Source organism: Scatophagus argus, chromosome 14, assembly GCF_020382885.2.
Source record: "Scatophagus argus isolate fScaArg1 chromosome 14, fScaArg1.pri, whole genome shotgun sequence".
In the NCBI taxonomy this organism is placed as follows: Eukaryota; Metazoa; Chordata; class Actinopteri; family Scatophagidae; genus Scatophagus; species Scatophagus argus.
This window is the reverse complement of record NC_058506.1, coordinates 19,220,807-19,239,526: the sequence shown is the minus strand read 5'-3', so window position 1 is coordinate 19,239,526 and position 18,720 is coordinate 19,220,807. Positions and strand designations below refer to the sequence as shown.

Below are 18,720 nucleotides of genomic sequence, written 5' to 3'. Positions count from 1 at the left end.
TATGGCAATATACTGAGTTAGGGGGTTGTTTTTTGTGAAGTTTGAATAGAAAATGTGCATAAAAACATTTGCCAAGTTAAGTCAACTGTGTTCTTAGATAAAAAGCAGAAGGCGCAACTTGCGCACATAAAAACATTTGGTAGAAAAGTTGATTGCAGCTGTTTTGTGTGTTTTGAATTTGCTCTGATTTCTGGATTCTTCTCCATGGCAGCAGTGGCTGAGGCTTGTGGGTATTGTAGTATTTTGAGCCATCTGTATTACCAAACATGACGGCTGAAACATGATTTATCAGGAAATATGAGTTAAAATAACTGCAACTGCAGTGGTCCTAACATAAACCTTTATGATTTTTGCATATCCGGTAGAGTACTGCGTGTCTCCGTTCAGCAACACTGGGGATACTGCTGAAAGAAGAAAAATTAAATGGGAATACACACATTTATAGGCCTATTTATAGCAAAGTGGCTTGAGTCACTGTTCGGCCTACTATAATACAAAAAATATTCAAAATTCTCTAAAAGGGCAGTACCAAAATAAATGACACCACAGGTCCTTTATGTTTACTAGACTAGAGTCTTTTATGAGATCTGAAAGGGGTAATTGATTAACAGTATCTTACTTGTAACTAGAGTTCAAATTCAGTGGGTGGACGAAACCTGCATTAACACCAAGTTTGCCAATCAATAAATCAGCTTTTGATATGAAAAAAAAAATGCCGAAAAGTCTCTGGTTCCTGTTTGTCTCGGTCTAAACTGATAAGTTTTGAACAGCAGATCCAGTCAATTTAACCTAAACCAAACAAGAAAATTGATTTAGGGCTGAATTGATATTTATGAATGTAAAATCTTTTGAATGAAATTTAAATATGAGTCTTATACAGTTAAGACTCTTGGGTACAAAACAGTAGTATATACATACTTCCATGATAAAACTGATTTGTTTTCAGTGTAGCTGTTGTTAAAAATACATCACGTTAACCCAAATGTTTCACAAAAGAGTCAAGTAAAAGCCCAGCCCCACGTGTCTTCACAGCTATATGCGCCAAACCTCGGCCACTTTTTTCGTAATTTAAGGATATTTGAGAGATTTGATTTAAAACCCTCTGGTATCTAAACCCCGCCCACATAGTCCGTGTTAGTCGGAAGTACGTCACACTACTGAAGCTAAAGATGCTTCAACCGTTTCACTATTAAGTTGTACTCTGTGTGGCAAACTTTGGCCACACCTAGATCCTGTCCCATTTCCACAAAAAAAGCAGCCTTTTTTTCTCGCTGGTGCGTTTGTTTGTGTGTCGGCGAGTCCCGGCGGTGTAACCGGAGAGGGGCCTCAGAGAGGGAATGCAGGACTGCAATGGAGCACAATGCAATACAGGTAAAGCCGATATAATTTCCAAATAAATGTCGATTTCTGTCACTTTGACCCGTCGGGTTTTCTGACCTGTTGATGTGGGGGAATATTTTAACCGTGTGTGGCTGTAAATTGAGTCCAAATTTCTCGTTTTATTTCATTTAGTTTGACTGTGTCGTATTGATTGTTTTCTCATATCAACCAAGCACCGAGAGTTGCTCTGACTGCAATTACAACTTTATTCAACCAGGCTCAACTTTTTTTTTCCTCCAGAGGTGGAAAATAAACCGCTGATATTTGTATTTTTAAGGGCAAACAGTCGGCGGTGACACCGAGTTGTCGCCTCGTTTGATATCGGAGACTCAGTCGTTAAATTCCAGTTTAATATTTCTGATATTTTCGCCGTGTTAATGATTAATTTCTTTGTGTGTCGTGTCGGCAGTCTCAGCTTCTCCTTTGGCTACCAACCCCCACCCACACTAACAACACATTAGCTAAATAAAATTAAAATTTCTGTCCGTTTGCCAGGCTGAAAATATCAGGAAACTTTTAAGCTAGTCAGCCTTTTCAACCAAAACTAGCTAGCAGCGACTCGTTGCATCGACATTTTTTTTTCATTTTTGAACGCAGACTCTGAAAATTAATTTCCACACCGACGTGATATTAAAGATTGAAATATTTTTCGACAGAGACTAGGTGGAGCAGCAGTAGTGTTGGTTATAATAGGAAGCATATTGATATTATTATCAAATCCCTCCCGACATTTTGTCTCCGGCGTAATTGCCACAGTTTAAGGAGGAATGTTAATATTGTGTGTGTGTGTGTGTGTGTGTGAAGGAGGAAATGTGGAGTTTTTGTACTTGAAATAACGAGGATTAGTCCTGCCTAAAAAAAAAATAAAATAAAATAAATAAAAAAACAAGCCAGGAAACATCCAAAGGACACACAGCTAGGGCATTGTAGTCGAAATAAAAAAGCGAACGAACTCATTTATTTTTACAGCAGTCCTTCATGTGTGGCGCGGGACATATTTAATATTCCACTGGCGTTTGTGTGTTTTTATAATATCTCTGTTTAAATATTAATTTATTGCAGCATTGCAAGGTTTTCTCTCTCTCTCCAGTGGTTAACTTATAAGCTTTTTCAATAACAGGATATAACCAAGGTCAATACTGTAGACTGTGTGTTTAGATTCTTATTTATTTATTTATTTATTATCCGAAGCAGGAGACATTTTATTATTAATTTTTCGTCGGAGCCACCCCCTCCTCCTCCTCCTCCTCCTCCTGCTTCCCCTTCGCTCTCCCTCTTCCTTTCCGTACTGAAAACTGTGTAACAAAAAAAAAATATCTCACTGCATTATTCCCAGAAATATCACGAGAACTGACGTAGGCAGGGTGCAGATTAAGGGTTTCCATCTTAAATTCTTGTGTGTGTGTGTGTGTGTGTGTATGAGTATGAGTGTGTGTGTGTGTGTATGAGTGTGTGTTTTCACATTTTAGACAGTGGGCAGTCTCTCAGATTATATTATGTGGCTTTTATTTTCCTGCCTGCTCAGCTCTACCTCGTTTCCACCACTAGGGCTCCAGCTCGGCTTTGGTTGGCCCTCCCCCAGAGCTAAAAAAAACAAAAAACAAAAAATCAGTTCATATAGCACTCCTATAGGACATAATGGTATGTTTATGATATACTGTACCCACTTGATTGTAGTATTTCTCATGTGGTCTCACAGTAATTAAGTTAAATACATGTTTAAGTCAAATAATGAATTGATTTACACTTTGCTGTGTTATGTTTTCCTCTTTTTAAGCAAAAATGTGTATACAACTGGACTGTAACTACAGCTCAAGTGTTTCATAGGTTTAGTTAATGAAAGGAAAAGAAGTTTGTGACAATTTCGTGATCAATTTATACTTTTTTATTAAGCAAAACCTCTGGTACCAGCTTGTCAGAATTTCAAGATTTTAGCTCAGTACTGAATTCATTGTACTTATTTGTATTCTTTTTTTCCTGTCTTGCTTTTCCTGTTAATAATATGCCTGCAAATAACAAGATCTCTGACTATTAATCGATCAGGTGACAGAAATTAAACTTGCAGCAATTTAAGTTAAGTTAAAAATGCCAGATTTACTGTGGTTACAGTTATGTACTTTGAGGGTTAATTGGATATTTTTGTGTTTTGGACTGTTCATCTGACAAAATAAGCCAATTTGAATATTTCAGCACAGGCTTTGGCAACTTTTCTGATGGTTTATACTCGATGGTGTTCTTTCTCCTGAGGTAATACTGTAATGTTTCAGAAATATCTGTCTCACTATAGTGGCTGATATTGTGTCTCTCGAGCTCAATAGTCTTTTATTTTTTTTCTTCTTCTTTTATTCTTCTATCTTCTTTGTCATGATTAGTGTTCCTCTAGTGTTTCTTACTTTGTCGTACTGCAAAGTAGGTTATATTGTGCAATACTTATTGAAAACAGATAAAATGTCGCTGGAGAGCCTGATCTGTACAGACAGTCTTGTTCCTACTCATATGCTTATAAAACTATTTAATATTACTGTAATATTCAGTCACACTCAGTTAATAGCAAAAAAATGTCTGTAATACTCAATGTTGTTACGATCATACATAAATGTTATTTTACATACTGTACTGAGTATAATACTCGTGTAGTACTTTTACAGTGTTGATATATTGGCTTAAGGCGGCCTGAAAACACTTTAATAGTGCTACTGTAATATTCCTTAAAATTGCCTGTAGCATGTGTAAAGTGGCAAGCATAGTATGTTTAGTATGTTCAGTGGTGAACCTGTAAACACAGTGGAGACTTTTGTTAGTGTAATATTCCTTTAAACATATCTGCAGAATCCCTTTTGGGGCTAATATTGTGTCTGTGGAGCTTAACTGTGATTTTCATGTGTTTTTTAATATTCTTAACATATCTCATTGGGTAATAATTGGTCTATAGCGCTCAGTGTTGTCCCAAGGTTTCTTCATCATACTCCTCCTCCGATAGTAAGAGGTTTAATACTCATTACATGATGAATATTATTGTTTATATTGTGTGTTTAGTTTAATGATGTTTTTTTTCCAACTTTATTCTACATCATCTCTTTCTTTGTCCTTTTTCATATTCCCTTAAATATGTGTTGGATAATCATGTAATTTAGGCCCAAATTAAAGAATAACGCTTAAATATAGCTACAATATTCCTTTAGAGGGGGTTTTATCTGACTCCATTTTATTGTTTCTTCTTAAGTCAACTCATATACCTAGAAATAACTGTTAAATATTCCAGTAGTATTCCTTTAGAGGTTGGTGCTTTGTTTACAGTAGTCAGTTTTGTTTTATTCTTACTTAGTGATATTCCCCCTTGTGTCCAGTATAGCAAACCTTAAAAATACTTATTTATAACAGCTATTTGTGGCTGTGAATCAGTATTACATTTTTAGATTTTTAAAGTGTGTCTCTTACTCTGTACTTACTGACTCATTTATCGCTAATATATCTGTAATATCTCCATGTGGACTTGTAATGTACCTCTGGGACAGAGTTTACTGTAAATATTTAATGGTTATTTAAACCTATGTGTTTTTATAATGTTCCTATAGGGACTTTCAGTGTGACTGATCTTCAATCAGTTTTATTCTCGATGTGTCGTCATACTAGTTGTGTCCGCAGGGACTCTGTGTTTTATTTAATCTCCAGTGGTTCCATAATTTCACTTCCTATAGCAGCGTTTGGAGTGTGTTTGACATTCAGGAGTGACCTTGTCTGTTTTAGTGCTATTCTCTCTTCAGCGGCACCAGAGGGCCTCTGAAAGATAGTCAGCTCATTGCTCTTGATGTTGTGTTGTGTGTTTTTATTTTGCTTTTTTTTTTTTTTTTTGGTGTCTTCCAGATCTCCCATAGGGCCTTTTTAAAATGTGACGCAATTAAACCTTATGTGACATGCAGTAGCTTCTTTTAGCTGTAGTGGTGTTAATGTTGCTTCTTGGCGCTGCATATAGCTAATAAGGTATAAATGCTGCTATGACATTTATTCGCTGTCTTTCTAAAAATTGATCTTGGCCTGCTGCAGCTGGTCTGCAGAGCTACAGCGGTGGGTGGGGGAGAGTGGGGGAGGGCTGCCTGTAGTGGGTTATGGGTATTGGGTGGGGGAGGGTGTGCTGGGTGGGGTGGGGGTTGTGGATGATCAACACAGGAGTGAGAATTTGAGAATATTCTGCATTTAGGCAGCAGGCAGGCAGGAGGGCTGCTGCATTCAAACACCACCGCAGCTATGGGACGACTGGCTGTTGTAGAAGAGCTCTGGTTTAGTAGCAGACTATTTCAGGAACATAAAGGGGAGGAAATGCAGTATACACATTTATTTTGTGAATCTTCATGTCACTTCACTCATGAGTAAATGGATAGCAGCTGCACAGCCGGCCGCACCCTCAGCTTATACAGTAGACTTTTTATTTCATGTGGATGATAAGCTTGGTGACTGTGGCCTCTGCATGGTTTATTTTAATTTGCTTAATATGAAAAAAATACAAAAAATTTCACATACTTAAAATTGTTAAGCCATGCTCCATTTAAACAGTAGAGTTGCAATGATCAATCCATAAGTGGACTGAAAGAAAACAAATCTTTTATAATAACTGATATGTTATTGTCAAACGGTCCAAGTATCCAGCCTCTAAAAGCACTGTAACTTTAATTATTTAAAATTTTCACAGACAGTTGATCTACTAGTGACTTTCCATGATTAGACAATTCAAACCCAAAGATGTTTAGAGTTGTAACAGATAAGATATGAGATAAGATAAGATGAACTTTATATGAACTTTAAATTCACTTGTCATGGCAGCTCACAAGAACATGATAGAGTGCAAAAACAAAAGTGTGCAAAACAGTTTCAGAAAATAAGAAGAGATACAAATTAGCAGTTCTAAGTAAACACTTACAATATACTGCTATACAGACTGTATCAGCATAGTGGTTGAAGGTGATTATTGTGGGTAAGTTAATTAAGGTCAGAAGTTAAGTAATTGACTTTCAAAAGCTGATATATAATAAGTTTATAATGAGAAAATTTGCAGCAGGAAGAAGCCAATAGCTGATTAATCAGTTGATTTCACCAATGTGAAGAAAAAACCGACTTCACTGTCCCAGTATCAGAGCTGAGTTCCACCAATAACAGGTTTTTGAAACATTCTGTCGGTGCTGATTAAATTGATCCTATCGAATAATCGATGATGGATTCATTGTTGTCATTTTTTAAGGCAAAATGACACACACTCCCTGTTTCGGGTGGTTCAAAAAAAGATTATTGACTCATCAAGAAAATAACTGACAGCTTAATCATTTGTTTGAATAATCATTCTTTGGAGACCTAATTCAATTTGCAGTGATTTAAGAAACTGGAAGCTAAACATTTATGCTTAAAAAACGGCAGTTTAATCAATTATTGAAATAGTTACAGATTCTCAGTCGATAGTTGTGGCCCCCAAATAGCTGGATTGTTTCGTCTTCAATTTGTGTCACTGAGAAATATTTGTTTAATATTTCAGGTCATTTGCAGCTGCGGGGCTGCATATTATGTTTCATGTTACATTGTTGTAATTCACTCTCTTTTCCAAACGGGATTACAGAGGAGTAAAGGCTGCGTGATGGATTCGGTATCAGGAAACGGCAGCATTTTCATGGCAGTCGTGTTTTCTTTATGGCTGTGAACACGAGAGCATCAGATCTGCGGTGTTGTGCGTAAAGCAGCATGTAGTTACATTTCCAGAAGCAGGGTTCCTGCAGGTCTAGCCAAGAAATCTGAGTCTGATCTGTTAGCAGAAATGGAATATAATGTTCATAATTATGTTTCCATTTGTGTATGATCATGTCTTCATTACTCCAGAATGAACCGTTTACGGACAGACAGAGGAGTCCACCATGTTGATGTTTCTACGGTAGCCCAGAATGAACAAACCAAATACTGGTTCCAGAAAGGGCCGTTCATGTTTCTAGGGTCCAGTAGATTCCACAAAATCCTACACACTGGACCTTTTTTGAATGTGTGTTTGATAACGCTGTAACCACTGAAATTGAGGCCTACCTGGAATCCATAACAACTAATCCATCAGCACAACCAGCAAGTGTGTCGCAATGTGGCATCACCTCTCTTCATAAATATGGCTGCTTCCTTTAAGTAATATTTGTAATTGTTTCTGTTAACTTTACTTTCTCTGAAGTGCATGTTCAAGCTCGCTCAAAACAAAGGGCATTTACTGTTTGTTTGAATCCTGAAAATAATGAGTTCGAAGCCAAGAAAAGGCTGAGATTAGTTTATAAAGGCATTCAGGTTGCATGGAAAGTCAGAATGTAAAAATCACCCAACTCTGTGCTGTATTAAGATGGGGAGTTCTTTTTATTTTTCAAAATAGGCTTGAAATAGGTCTTAAATTGCATTAATAACGGTCTTAAGTTCAACTTGTTGAAACCTGCGGAGAGCCTCAGAAGGGAGACAGGATGAAAATAAAAACACTGTGTATCCACTAACAAGTACTTTGTGTGTGAATTCGAGTCTGATAGATCCTCCTCCTCCGTGCCATAAGAGCTCCACTGTTGTCCGAAAACAATTAAATACACATTAATGGGCCACACTGTTGTACTGGCTGACATGTTCCTTAATTACCTTGAACACACACTCACATACTCACCAGAGCACCAGATGTGGATTAATCCACTTTTTTGTGTGTTCTAATACAAGGACAACATGGAATAGCACCAGTTTTATTGATAATGTTAATTAATAATTAGCCTCCAAAAATTAGTATTTGGTGCTTTTCTGCCTTCTTTAAAAGCAAACTGTTCATACCTTTGGGTTTTTGACAAAACAAGACAATGAAGGATCATGTCAGAGTTTAAGATGCAGTGCTCAAATACCTTATAAATTGAGAAAGTGATTAGCAGGTTAATGTGTGTGTATCTGTACTTATTTGTGCTTATTTATAAAAAAACAAAACGCTAACAAGAACCAGAAGATCTTGACTAAAGCCCAATAAGTGTAAGTGAAACTTTGTTCAGATGTGTGAGCTGCCAAATAACAAGCAGAAGTGACAAAAAAAGATTGTAATTTGAAACTCAGTTGTGACTGCTTTTATCTCTTTTTAATATTCCTAAAAAAATGCACCCAACCCAAATTGATTGCTTTGATCTGTTTTTAATCTTTCTGATAAAATGCACACAATTTGGGTTTAAACCCCAATCCACATTGTTTCGTTTTCAATATTGAGTCACATTGAGCTGGTGGATTTTCTGATTGTCTGTGAGTAATGTTTGTAGCAGAGGGCATTAACACACGCCTGCTGACTGAAACTGTGGCTCAGGATCCAAAATGGCAGCTCCCTGTCAGACAGATACAGAGATCATCATTTGGGTCACAGATTGCAGGACAGAGAATGTATTTTCAGTTCGTGTGGACCTGTAAACTGGTCTGGTTTTAATGAGTGAAAGGTAACCTCGTTTACTGACCCGTTAAGGCCTTACAGCTTCAAAACATCCCTGGAATTGATACGGACTGCATGAATTTCTTAGGTGTGTTTGATTTTATGTTGCGGCTTTTCTTCCACAAACTCCTCTCAGGCCCGAGGCTCCTCACACTTCCTCTTACAAAACATTGAAATAAAAGCTGTGAGTTTATTCACCCACCACCAGCACCAGCAGCAGAGGCAGCGTTGGCTTTCAGATGTATGAACCCACTTGAGGTGTGCTCGATTTATCGTTGAAGCCGTGTAAACAGAGACAGTGAACATTAGCTGCTTTCGAGGTAAGACGGATCAAGAGCTCCTCATCACATCCAGAATGTAAACACGCAGGAAGCTCCATGTAAACTGAGCCATAGATTAAATAAAGACAAACTCAGCGTGAGAGTCATTGTTGCCTAACAGCACATTGGCCATTTTGGGGACAAAAAGGGGAAGCTGCTCTCACAGCTGATTTCAAAAGAAAAAATGGTTATTAACAGTTTATTAATATACATGGCGCTGTTAAATGATTTACAGTTCTAATTTCTCAAACATAAGAGTGCACAAGTTGAAGTCAACAGCTGCGTGCACTGAATAATTTTTGAATTTTTAATTTTTCACAGCTGGATATTTAATCTATAGCAGCTTTACATTCATCAGTAAAGCGTATGAACTTTAAACAGGTTTTCTGACGGAAACACCTCCACAAGACCAGTAAGACCTGTTAGATGAATGTGTCACAAGTGAAATAAAGCGGCGTCTTCACATTGCTTGTTTTGTTCGTCTGACGGTTCAAAGTCTAAAGATATTTGGTTTATTTTCAGAGATCTGAAAGAAGGCTAGAAAATATTCACATTTGAGAGACCAGAATATTTTTGAGTATTTTTCTTAAAAATAATTTTTGTTCAAGAACAAAAGAACACAACACTGCCTCTGGCCATTTGATTAGCAAGTGATCTGTTACTCACTATTTTCTGATTAATAAATCTAAATACACTAAGAAATGTCAGTTCAGTGTGGTGTCAAAAAGATCAAGGAAGCTGGAAACAAAGTTTGAGCTTTGAAATAAGAGCTGAAATTAACAATCGGTTACACAAAATTAATCTGCAATTGTTTTAATAGTAAATTGCTTGTGCTGGTAATCCTTCAGAAAAAAAGTCACACGATGCAGCTTTTCCTGTGTGAAGATCTGCTCTTCTCTCACTGTAAACTGAACATCTTAGGGTTTTGACTGTTGATACATCATCTCATTATATCCTTTGAAATTTGAATGTTCATTTTTTTTTTTGACTTTGTAAGTCATAGTTTGATCATTTAAAAAAGGTTTGAAGAAAAAGTCAGTAAGCTAAGAGTAATTTTGTAACAACATTTAAAACATGCAGTCGGTTTTGTTTGTGCAGAATGAAAAGCAGCACTGAATTTTTTCCTCTGATCTCTGAGGGGAAACCGTGAGATGAATGTTTTCTCAACAGAGCTTCTCTCATTATGAGCTGAAACAATAAGCTGCTGCTGCTGCTGCGAGCCAAAGTTAAGTTCATTTAGTGCTTTTTAAAGGACGCGTTATGAACCTGCATGCTGCTCTCATCTGTTGTCTTGTTGTTCTCCTCCACCACACCTGAACAACAAACTGCAGGAGCAAACAGAGAAATGCTGCAGTTTATTCTGACGTGGTGTCAAAACATCCATTTCTTTCAAATCACATGGGGTCGGAACTGGAAAGTGAAAGTAGAGATTCAGTCACAACAGCTGAACACATGAACACAAGCGAGTTGTACGACTATTGCAGTATCTGTCAAAATACTTCCAAATGCTCATTTAAAAAAAGAGTCTAATGTGGTAAGGCTGGTGTTTGTTTTGCTGGGAATAAGACTCCACCGTCGTCTGCCCTGATATAAAATTAATAATGCTCTGAGTCTGATTTTGTGATTGATACTCGACAGTTGTGATATATGAGATTTTATAAGATTAGATTAAAAGGAGACGTTAAAGTCATTTATTGAACGGGAACATCAAACATTTTCTGGTTCCAGCGTCTTGGATGTGATGAGTGGTTGTTTTTCTCTGCTTTGGCCTATTTTTAGTGGGTTTACCCACATTTAAAAAAACCTGGATGTTTATGCTAATTTTGGTGTAAAATGGTACAATGGTTTAGTTTTCTTTTTCTGAAGAACTTCTAAAAGAAGACGGTGCTGACTTTCTGTATAAGTCAGAGATGTCAGAAGTATTCATACATCTGACCCTTTTTCAGTGCCTCACATTTAAAAGCTGCATTATTTGCATTCAATGTTATTAAACATGCTGAAGCTGTAATTTTCAACCCAAGGCTGCGCGGATGCTAACATTATTATAAACATGTTTATGTGTTCAGTGACTTAATATAAAAGCGACTCCTTTTTTATATTCTGCTCTAGTGTCAGAAGGTATTGTTTTTTTATGCTAGTGTTGTTTTTAAGCTGAATGCATACAGAAACATAACCTCATTAGACTCTTAAGGTTTCATCACACTGTGGAAGTAAAAGGTGACTGGCGGTTCGTGTCACAGGATAACAAGAAGAAGAAGAATAGTGATACTAATTTCTAGGTTGGATCCTAAACACTCCATGTCCTGAATGATTAACTGCAGCTGATGATTTTATGATGTCTCTCTGGGAATCCGTGCGGCCTTCATCCTGCTCAGCCGCGCCAAAGTAGAAGCTGAACCGCAGATTCATTTCTAATAATTTAACCCCCTAAGTGTTGAATGCGTATGTCCATTCAAAGGGTTTCACCGGTGCTTCAAATGGATCCAACTCGGATGTGTGACCAATGTGTTCTGATGAAGGCAAGAAGTGAGCACCTGTTCTGCAAAATCAGCTCTTATTTTCTGTTCTTGGCCATAAATTAGACAGGGGTTCTTTGGAAACAAGCTGTGTCACTCACAGATGAAGGTCCTGCATTTTTATACACGTTTTAGTTTTCAGCCTTCGTAGCATTTTTGATCACTTGTAGACATTTTGTGAGAGTGGGCGTTGCTACATTTGGAGTAATAAGCTGCTTCACTTTGTTCTGCTCCGGTGATATCTGAGCGTATTTGGATTGACTATCAGCGGTTGCAGATATGCCTCCGCCATGCGAAACAGTTTGAGGAGTTAATTTTTAACATCTCCTCTCCAAGTTGTTTAATATATTACAATATCCTGCCCTGAGTGCTGCTTATACATGTAAAAAATATTGCCTTCCTGCCAAATGGTGCAACTTCATTGTGAGAAGTGTTGATGCCAGAGGTGGACTGTGCAGAATTTATGGCTTCAGCACACCCTAGTAAATGTAGCGAGAGCACTGTGGTATTTAAATTTTAATTTGATAGTTTGCATTTGAGATATTTTCCCTTTTTAAATGCATGAAAGTGTCAAAAGCTGAGAGCGAATGCCTGTAAAAAAAATTAGTCACAGACTCCAAAATAAACATTTTCTTTTTGATGTATAGTCCAGTCAGTTTGTCATTGTGTCGGCCTGACGCTCAGGACGAAATATTATCTCAGCAGTTGACTGATTGCCATGAAAGGAAAAGAAATGTCTATAGTTCCCAGAGGAGAAATCCCTTGGTGGTTCTTTGATGTGTTAGCTAGCGCCACATAGAGGTCAAAATTTCCACTTCACCAACACGTGATGAAATGGTGCCTCTAAAAATGAAATTTGATGTGCCTCTCAAAAATGTGCCACACATCAAACTAGGACTTTATTGTAGGGTTTGACCAACATGTTTTTTCATTATCAATACTGATTACTAGTGATCAAGGAGAGCGATAACTGAGATTTGGAACTGATATACATTTGCTGTAAAAACAAAGATCTCACTGTCAGAATTTAAAACAGCCGGTGATGGAATGTAACCAAGAAGAATTTACTCAAGTCAGGCTGAGAATTGGTTTTTCTGTAATTTTATGAGGATCGTGTTGCTGGCGTCTTTAGATATGAGAGCTCATTACAGAACAGTCAGTCAAATCCTGAGTTTTCTGCTGCAACTCACAGCAGCCTCGTAGCTAATGAATAATACTGAGTGCAACAACAACAACAAAGTTGATTTACCCCAAGGAGCCTTTACTGTTTACTGTTACTTTGAGTGCCGTAGGATTGAAAAATATCGGCTTCCTCCTCTCTACATTATTTCCTTTTTCATTATTTTCCTTTTTCACTAGCTTTACGTTTTGTGTAACTTTATCAGGAAGTTGTGCTTCTTTTGCTTCAGTTTTCACTCAAACTCTTAACAGTGAAAAGGCCTGTTGAGCCACACAGGTCCAATATTAAGTCATTTCTCATCAGTGTTCCTGTGCTCTCTTGTCTTTCCATCAGTGGTTGGGTGCTCCCTCCTGCCAACGAGGAAGCTATGCCTTCTACAAGTCGGTGAGCAGCAGAGCTCAACCTGACGGGCCCGTCCAGGTGTGGAAGCTCGGGGAGTTTTACTTCATCCGCTGTGGACCACAGGATCCTGTGTGCATCGCAGAGGTGAGATTCATCAGTATTTTTACAAGTACAGCTCACACATACAAGTATCGCCCCACTCTGCAGTAGCTCTCAGCTTTACTGAGTCAGGCGTCTTTTTAGCACATTATTTTGGTTTTCTGTGTTATTTTTGGACGCAGCAGACAAGAACCTCTTGAAAACCCCTCTGTGCAGCAGACAGACAAAATTCACAATGAGCTAGTGAACATAGTGAAGCATTTATCAGTTCAAATAATTATGTAATTAAAAATGTATAAACCTTAATGAGGTGCTGTACTAGGTTGAATCTGGTAGCTGCAGAAGAGCATAGTTATCTGTTAATAAATTGATATTGAGTATGTATTAATGTTGATAAAACCACAAAAATCTAAGTGAAGTTTATAGTTTATAATGCTATTATGAACAATCCTAAGAAACTTACAAAGATTTTAATAACGCTAAGTGTCTGTGAGCTATTAAGTTTCTTATAAATGTTCAGAAATGTCTTATATGCCAACAGTAGTAACACAATGTTAATAAACATCAAGATTTATGAGCATGCTAGTGCATATTAATGAATGATAATTATATAAAGCATTAACATCTTAATAAAGCATTAAGACTGTGTGCGATATACAACGTAATATAAGCTGAAACATAGTAAAACGGCATGACATAATATATAGTATATTACTGTAATAGACAACAGAGTATAAAATATAATAGTAAAATATAATAGTATAGTGAGTGTGTGTATAGAAAAATATAGTAAAATAAATGCTAAATATATTAAAATATGCAATACATATGTCATATATAAGGTAATAATGTTTCAGGTGTGTTGTTTGCTTTTGAGACTGTCATTCAGTGTTAAAAATGTTGTTATGTTCCTTTAAAACTTCTGGCAATGACTTAACTCAAAGTAAATGTGCAAACTGAGCCATCGACCACTAAATGGGTCACCCTCCTGCTCGCATGCGCTATAGAAGACTAATAGTATGTTTTATTGAGTCTACATCCCACGGCTGGGCTATATTTAGTCAATTTAGGTCACGAGCTGAGAAAAGTCTAAATGAGATTGCATTGTATTTAGGTTGATAGTTTTGTATTGACAGTGATTGATTGTAGTGAAGAATATGAAGTGAATGTTTTGTGTTCAAGTTTTTTTCCCCAAATTAAATCAGCAATAATCAATAGACACATGGACCAGTAACAACCAATAACGTATGGATTTCATGTTGGTCTTATGTCTCAGTGAACATCCTGATCACTTTCATGTAAAACTCAAACATCAGTCCTGAAATGGACCGGAAACGTTTGTCTGAACTGAATGCTGTCGGGTGAAGGTAAAGACTGCAGCAGCTAAGAAGCAGGCACAGCCTCTAATAAGTTTATTGTCTCAATCATCATCTCTTATGCCCAAAATCACTTTGATAAACTCGCAAACTCACAGGGCTGGACCTGAACACTGGGCTTTCTCTGGATTTGTTGGACAGGTAGGCCGCCAGTATACCACTGCTTTGTGCGGAAGTGACTGTTGGAAGAGTCCATGCAGCACAGTAACTCAATTCTCTCTCAGTATTTTATGCTCTTCCACTGTCTAGCCGATGTATGGAGCAGCAAAGTGATTCTACGGACCTATAAAAATGTCTGTTCCTCTTCGTCACTTTTCACCTTATTGTGAAGCCAGTGCGTTTGTCCCCGTCAGGGTCCTGTAGGAATTATGACTCGGTTTTTCCAGCAGTGTGATTAAAAAGATTAAAAGCGAGCCAGGAAACCTGAGTTAACCCCAAAGATAAGTGGCTGCAGGCCACTGATCTCAACACAGAAATCTGTAACCTGTAACGAGGCGTCAACAAGCCAGAGAAGACTGGGAAGGCCTCCGTTAAAACAGCACCACCACATAAAGACGCGAGAGGTTCTCAGCTTTTGAATTATTCAGTTTGTACAAACAGGCAGTGAAATATTACTGACTGCAGAAGTAAGTTCAAACATAGACATTTATATTGAACTTAATATTTAGAACTTAACTTCCAGTTTTCTAACTTGACGTAATGAGCATCGTGCTGAATGGATTAGTTGTCAGTCATTCTAAAATTTTTGCTAAATCTGTCAGAGAAGAGAATAGTTTGGCTTCTCAATCTGATTTCTCTACAGAAGAACTGTTTTTGAATGGACTGGAGAATCTCCAGCAGCAGAATCTGGTTTACTGAAAGAGGTGATCAGGTGTGACTGAAGGTGAGGCAGGTGTTTCAGTGTGTGTGCTCTTTCTGAGTGAATAAATAAAACCAAAGAAAAAAAAAAACTCGTGGAAGAGCAACAGCATTGTTGAAACGTCTGACCTCCAGAGCTGCACAGTCTGCTCCACTCCACTTCAGTTCACACTCGCACAGTGTTGTCTTTAAGGGGCAAACTCATCTGCTTTTTAAACCTTCTGTCTTCTTCTTTTTCATGTGCAGGTGACCTTACTATGGGAGGACCAGACACGACACCACCTGCTGGCCAGCACCAGACTCTACTTCCTGCCTGAGGACACGCCAAAAGGACGGACCAGGGAGCACGGAGAGGTGGGTCAAAGGTCATGGGGGGGCGACCGGTTCCTCTGGCAAATAGGAGTTCATGTCTGTATGGGAGAATACTTCAGTCAGTTCTTTACTCTCCCATTTGTTCATATAAATGTCTTTGGGACACTGCTTATTTTCTGTAATATGCTCTTCATTCAGTTGGATTTAAATTAAATGTGGTGTCTAATATCAGTTTATATTGGACCGATGTGCCGAAGGCAAAATGGTTTTGGATGGTCCGTCATTTCCTCATGGTATCTCGGGATGCCTGGAGGGAATTTCTTCAAATTTAGCACAAACCTCCACTTGGACTCAAAAATGTACTGATTAGACTTTGGTGGTCAGAGTCACTGTGACACATTTTTAGCCATAACTCAGGAATTTCTGCAGTAGTTGTGACAAAATTATTCTGCGTCATAATTTATTTGTTGTATTAATTTGAATCTGCAAAGGTACCAAATAAATGTAATGAGGTAAAATATACATTATTGCCATCTGAAATGTTTTAGTATTAAGTAGCATCATATGGAAATGTTCAAATGAAGTACCTTAAAAATGATACTTGGATAAAGCATTTGAGTCACTCACTACCTCTAAAAACATTAGGCAGTAATGTTCCTCTGTAATTCCTGTGCACTTGCAACAGGAATGAACTTCTTGTTAATATAATCTGCTTAAAGAACATCTATTAATAACCTGGTCACATGAACGCTGCCTCATTTTATCCAAACATGTTTAGAGTCTAAACAGGTTAACCTTCAAAGTGGAAAAGTGTCTCAATCTGACCTTCTTTTTGTCTTTTTCCTGCTGCTAGAACATCTCACTCTGCTTGCAAAGACGGTGTTATTTAATGATCTGCTTAATTTGAAAAGAAAAAAAAAACTCAATGTGCTTAAGTGCTAGAAAAATGTGCTAGAAAACAGTGATTTGACGTGAATACAGTAAGCGAAGAAGTATCAGATGTGTCTGCTGAGTGTTTTTCATTAACACTATTCACATGCAGACTGCGGCTCATGCTTCACATGACAGCCCCCCTTTGGGAACACGACTGATGTATTACCCAAAATGAAAATCCTATGACTTGTCTGAAACCAATTTTCCACTTTTTGAACTTAAATATTCCACTTTTGAGGTCTCTGTAGAGGTTTGAAATGTTCCTGCAGGAAAAATGAGCTTTCTGATTTTTTTTTTTTTTTTTTTTAAACAAAAAACAAAAAAAACAGGAGTCCTTACCCAGTTTCTTTTTCTATGAAGAGTTTCAAGTGTTGATCTTGAAATATCTTTGTATAAAAGTTGGTCGGTTTTGACTTGCTTGCGTTCAGCAGTCATTAATGGGAACAAAACCTGTGATCTGTAACATAATGTGTGTCAGAAACGTGAGCTTTTCGGATACACTTTTGAATGGATTAAACAAATAACGAGATATCACAGGTTAATTTGTTTCCAGGCTTGGTGCTAAGCTAAGCTAACAAGCTAATGGCTGTAGCTTCATATTTAGATCTGAGAGTGGCATCAAACCTCTGATGTCAACATGGCAGCCTCAGTGTCTCAGTAATCACAAAAGTCATTTCAATGTAAAAGTCACAAACACTAATTTCTGTGACACATCGGCGAGATCAAGTCTGAACTGAAGGATGTCTGACCTAGGTGAAGGTGACAGCAACACGTTCAATACACCGACCACAGATATTAAACACCGCGCTTGTTTTCATTTTGACAGTGCTGTAATATCACCAATGAGACGTTATGTGCAGACAATGTGTCTTTCTGTAGAAAATGCTGGTCTGTCTGAATGAATCCATAAGCGGCATAAAAGACGCCTCTGTCTGACAGAATGCGCTCACTTTAACAGATAAATGAAGCCTGCAGCGTTACTTATTCCACGTCTGAAAAGGGCTTTTAATAAGATTATATTTTCTCACTTTTATGTAAGGCTGACCATCTGAAATCTGGCGTCACATCTTTGTCACAAGAGGGTTTTGTTAACAATATCAAGAGTGTAGGAGGGTAACACTTGACAGTCGGTGGATATTTGAATTTTAAAAATAATCATGACTCGTTTAGAGCCACTTTGTGTGAGGACTCTTCGGCCCTTTTGTAGCGTTAATGAGCTCACACCTGAGCGCTATGGGAGCAGGAATGTGAGGAGTTCCCACCTGGCTGCAGTCCGGAGGAGGTGGAGCTTTTTCAGGGGGTTGGCCCCTGTTGTCTCTGCCTCGAGGACTGAGCTGGATCACAGCTGACAAACTGGTATGGGAGGAGACGTCAGCAGCTTCAGCTCCACTTTAAACTGGACGATCGATGGCTCAGTTTTTCACACGCGTCAACTGTTTTGTATTCAGGGAAACCTAAAGGAAAGGCTTTCAAGAGTCGCTGGACAGGATTTACTGAGCCTGGTGCAGATTACTCGCAGCACGGTTTTTCAGTTTAGCACAATATTTACTAAAACTACAGGCATAAACGAGCTGCAGGCCTTCTTTTCTGTGTAACATATCAGTAAATAAGATCTGAATGCAGAGCCCGTGTTGCACATGTATGGAAAGGAGAAGAAAAACTTTATTAGCTTGTAAGAGGAACATTGTACGTGAGGAAATATTAATGAGTTATGAAAAATCACCGGTAAAACGTTTAGCTCCTCTGTGCAGATTCCTGCTGTGAGCAGATAAAATGACAAAAACACAACAGTTTTAATTGGCTGCTTCACTCGAGCTGCCAGGAGCCATTAAAGTCATGACAGCAGTCAAGCAGACACAAACCGAAAGGTCATTTAGTTAGACTTTCTGTTCTGAGATTTGTGGAAGACCCTAAAATGCACATTGCATGAGTTTTGAGTTAAACCACTTGTCAT

General features: G+C 37.9%; 1 protein-coding gene across 1 annotated transcript in view; it reads left to right on the top strand.

The window, feature by feature from the left end:
• Positions 1-1,169: 1,169 nt before the first annotated feature.
• Positions 1,170-18,720, top strand: part of zgc:77151 (uncharacterized protein LOC337153 homolog) — a 32,753-nt gene continuing 15,202 nt past the window's right edge. Inside the window, exons 1-3 of the mRNA XM_046410189.1 lie at positions 1,170-1,371; positions 13,180-13,332; positions 15,768-15,875. Of these exons, the coding sequence (XP_046266145.1) occupies positions 1,351-1,371; positions 13,180-13,332; positions 15,768-15,875 (282 nt within the window). The 5' untranslated portion in view covers positions 1,170-1,350. The remainder of the gene's footprint in view (positions 1,372-13,179; positions 13,333-15,767; positions 15,876-18,720) is intronic.